This window comes from Camelina sativa, unplaced genomic scaffold (genome assembly GCF_000633955.1).
Source record: "Camelina sativa cultivar DH55 unplaced genomic scaffold, Cs unpScaffold00506, whole genome shotgun sequence".
Classification (NCBI taxonomy): domain Eukaryota; kingdom Viridiplantae; phylum Streptophyta; class Magnoliopsida; order Brassicales; family Brassicaceae; genus Camelina; species Camelina sativa.
Genome location: NW_010921713.1, coordinates 115,131 through 117,585, shown reverse-complemented (window position 1 = coordinate 117,585; position 2,455 = coordinate 115,131). Strand labels below are relative to the sequence as shown.

Genomic DNA, 2,455 nt, shown 5'->3' with positions numbered 1-2,455 from the left:
AAGGGGGGGAGTATTGATAAGCACATGAGAAGCACGTGCAAAGGACCGAAGACATTGGTATATAAACAGAGAACAGTCATTGTAGTTCTTTTATGCATTGTTTGTGAATTGTAGAAGTGATATATGTGTTGCTTGGGAGATAGAGTTGATGAATCGGTGATGTGCCGGTGGCTCTAGTCTTGTAAAACAGTGTATCGGAGGATAAGAAGGAGAGTTTCATAGTTTCATTCTTATCATGCAGAATCAGAAAACGATTGAAATCTTAAAAAGAGCAAAATTTTGCAAACCTGAATAGCCAGAGAAGCGAAGAACTCTATTCACAACTTGAAAGGGGCGTAATTTCTTACTGGGTCCTGAACCAACCTATACACAGTTCAATGTTGAAATCAAAATCGAAGTGATAGAAGCGAATATAATACAAATTTGTTGAGGAAGAAACCTGGATAATGGTTTTGATTGTATCCAGAGGATAAGCGAGAGCAGTTCCTAACGATACAGAAGCAGAGGCAGCGATGGCATGCGTCGCAAACTGATGATTCTCAAGAAGCTTATCCATCTTATAGTCGTCCTCTAACTGTTCGACGAAATGCCTCAACGAAAACAAATGTACATATACCTACACATTTCAATCCAGCAACTACAGTACTAATATTCAAACACATACAATGCCCACTCATTTCTTGCTACAATCTCAGAACCACGAGTTTTTATAAGTAGATAGATCAAACAAGTTCTTCTTATCATACTTTCTGAACTTTGATCAATCACAAAATAAACACATACCTCTGATGCTGTCTCAATCAAGAAGACATTTCTCCCACAAGAAGCGATTAAGTAAACAGAAACCAGATCAAGGACTGAGACTGAGAGAGAAGACGACCGACGCTAATCGGAGAAATAGAACACGGCGTCGAAAAAAAAGAAACGACGTCGTTTGCTCAGAAAAACGTCCTAAAAACCAAACGACGTCGTATTAATGTAATTAAAAGGATAAATAACGAAATGTTAAAAACGGAAAACAAATTGGGTGACGTCATAATAAAGATTTGCCCGATTTATAGGTTCATCATATAAACCAGAAAAAAAAAGCTGCCAAACCTATTTCTGCAAACCCTAATCGGGCCGGGTCAATTTCTCCCAAACATTGCATCCCTCTTATCTTCCTCCGATTCCCTCCTCCGTTCGTCGGAAATCTTCACCTCCGGCTGGTTTTAGCTCCCTCTTCCCCGGAACCGAAGCTACTGTACCGGAATTTTATCACTTTTCTACGAAACCGATTTCTTCGTAACCGGCCACAAACCAGAACAGGTTCGTTTTCTTCATCAATCCTTGTACAACATAATTTGACTGGTTTGTTTTGTTTTGTTTTGTTTTTTTTTTTTGGTTTGTTTTGTTTCTGTCTGAATTGTGTAGTTTAGCCGAGATTTGGGTGCATGTGGTTTTTGAGTTTGCTTTTTAAATGGTTCAATCAATGTGGCTTGTGTAATTTATCAGAATTTGAGATCATTGGAGGGATCTTGGCTTTGTTTATTCCTTGAGTTCTATGAGAATGTAAACAAAGTCTCTACCTTTTCTTTTTTCTTCTTCTTTGTTGAATGAGTACAGGCTTTATGGATCCGGAATTGGAACCTGTAGCTCTTACACCGCAGAAACAAGACAATGCATGGAAGCATTGTGAAATCTACAAATACGGGGATAGACTTCAGATGAGGTGTATCTACTGTAAGAAAATGTTCAAAGGTGGAGGTATCACTAGGGTTAAGGAACATCTTGCTGGTAAAAAGGGGCAAGGCACGATCTGTGATCAAGTCCCCGAAGATGTGAGGCTGTTTTTGCAGCAGTGTATTGATGGAACCGTGAGACGTCAGAGGAAGAGACAAAAATCCAGTTCAGAGCCTTTGTCTGTTGGTGCTTTACCTCCTATTGAAGGAGAAATGCTGCTGCTTCCGTCTGATGTGAATGACGATTTTAAATCGCCTGGTAGTTCGGATGTGGTTGTGCAAACCGAGAGTGTGATGAGTGGCAGAACAAAGCAGAGAACTTACAGGAGTAAAAAGAACGTTTTTGAGAATGGTAGTGGGAGCAACAATATTGACCTGATTGGTAGAGACATGGATAATTTGATTCCCGTGGCGATTAGTAGTGAAAAGAACATTGTGCACCCATCTTTTAGAGAGAAGGAGAATGCAGTTCATATGGAGATCGGACGGTTTTTGTTTGGCATTGGAGCTGATTTTGATGCAGCAAACTCTGTTAATTTTCAACCAATGATTGATGCCATTGCCTCTGGAGGATTCGGAGTATCTGCCCCCACTCATGATGACCTTCGAGGTTGGATACTGAAGGATTGTGTAGAGGAAATGACTAAAGAAGTTGATGAATGCAAAGCAATGTGGAAGAGGGCAGGCTGTTCCCTTTTGGTTGAGGAACTAAACTCTGATAAAGGCGTTAAAGT

General features: G+C 40.1%; 2 protein-coding genes across 8 annotated transcripts in view; one reads left to right on the top strand and one right to left on the bottom strand.

The window, feature by feature from the left end:
- Nucleotides 1–962, bottom strand: part of LOC104773243 — a 5,380-nt gene extending 4,418 nt beyond the window's left edge. Inside the window, exons 1-3 of one of the 6 annotated variants that reach the window (XM_019242617.1) lie at nucleotides 784–962; nucleotides 440–637; nucleotides 288–363 (exon numbers count right to left, since the gene is read on the bottom strand). In XM_019242617.1, coding sequence (XP_019098162.1) covers nucleotides 288–363; nucleotides 440–556 — 193 coding nt within the window. In that variant the 5' untranslated portion in view covers nucleotides 557–637; nucleotides 784–962. Of the gene's footprint in view, nucleotides 1–287; nucleotides 364–439 lie in introns of all 6 variants that reach the window. The other 5 variants (XM_019242616.1, XM_019242619.1, XM_019242620.1 and 2 more) reach the window with 5 other exon arrangements.
- Nucleotides 963–1,067: 105 nt separating this feature from the next.
- LOC104773244 overlaps nucleotides 1,068–2,455 on the top strand; it is a 4,128-nt gene continuing 2,740 nt past the window's right edge. Inside the window, exons 1-2 of one of the 2 annotated variants that reach the window (XM_019242621.1) lie at nucleotides 1,068–1,308; nucleotides 1,606–2,331. In XM_019242621.1, coding sequence (XP_019098166.1) covers nucleotides 1,611–2,331 — 721 coding nt within the window. In that variant the 5' untranslated portion in view covers nucleotides 1,068–1,308; nucleotides 1,606–1,610. Of the gene's footprint in view, nucleotides 1,309–1,605; nucleotides 2,446–2,455 lie in introns of both variants that reach the window. The other variant, XM_010497828.2, reaches the window with a different exon arrangement.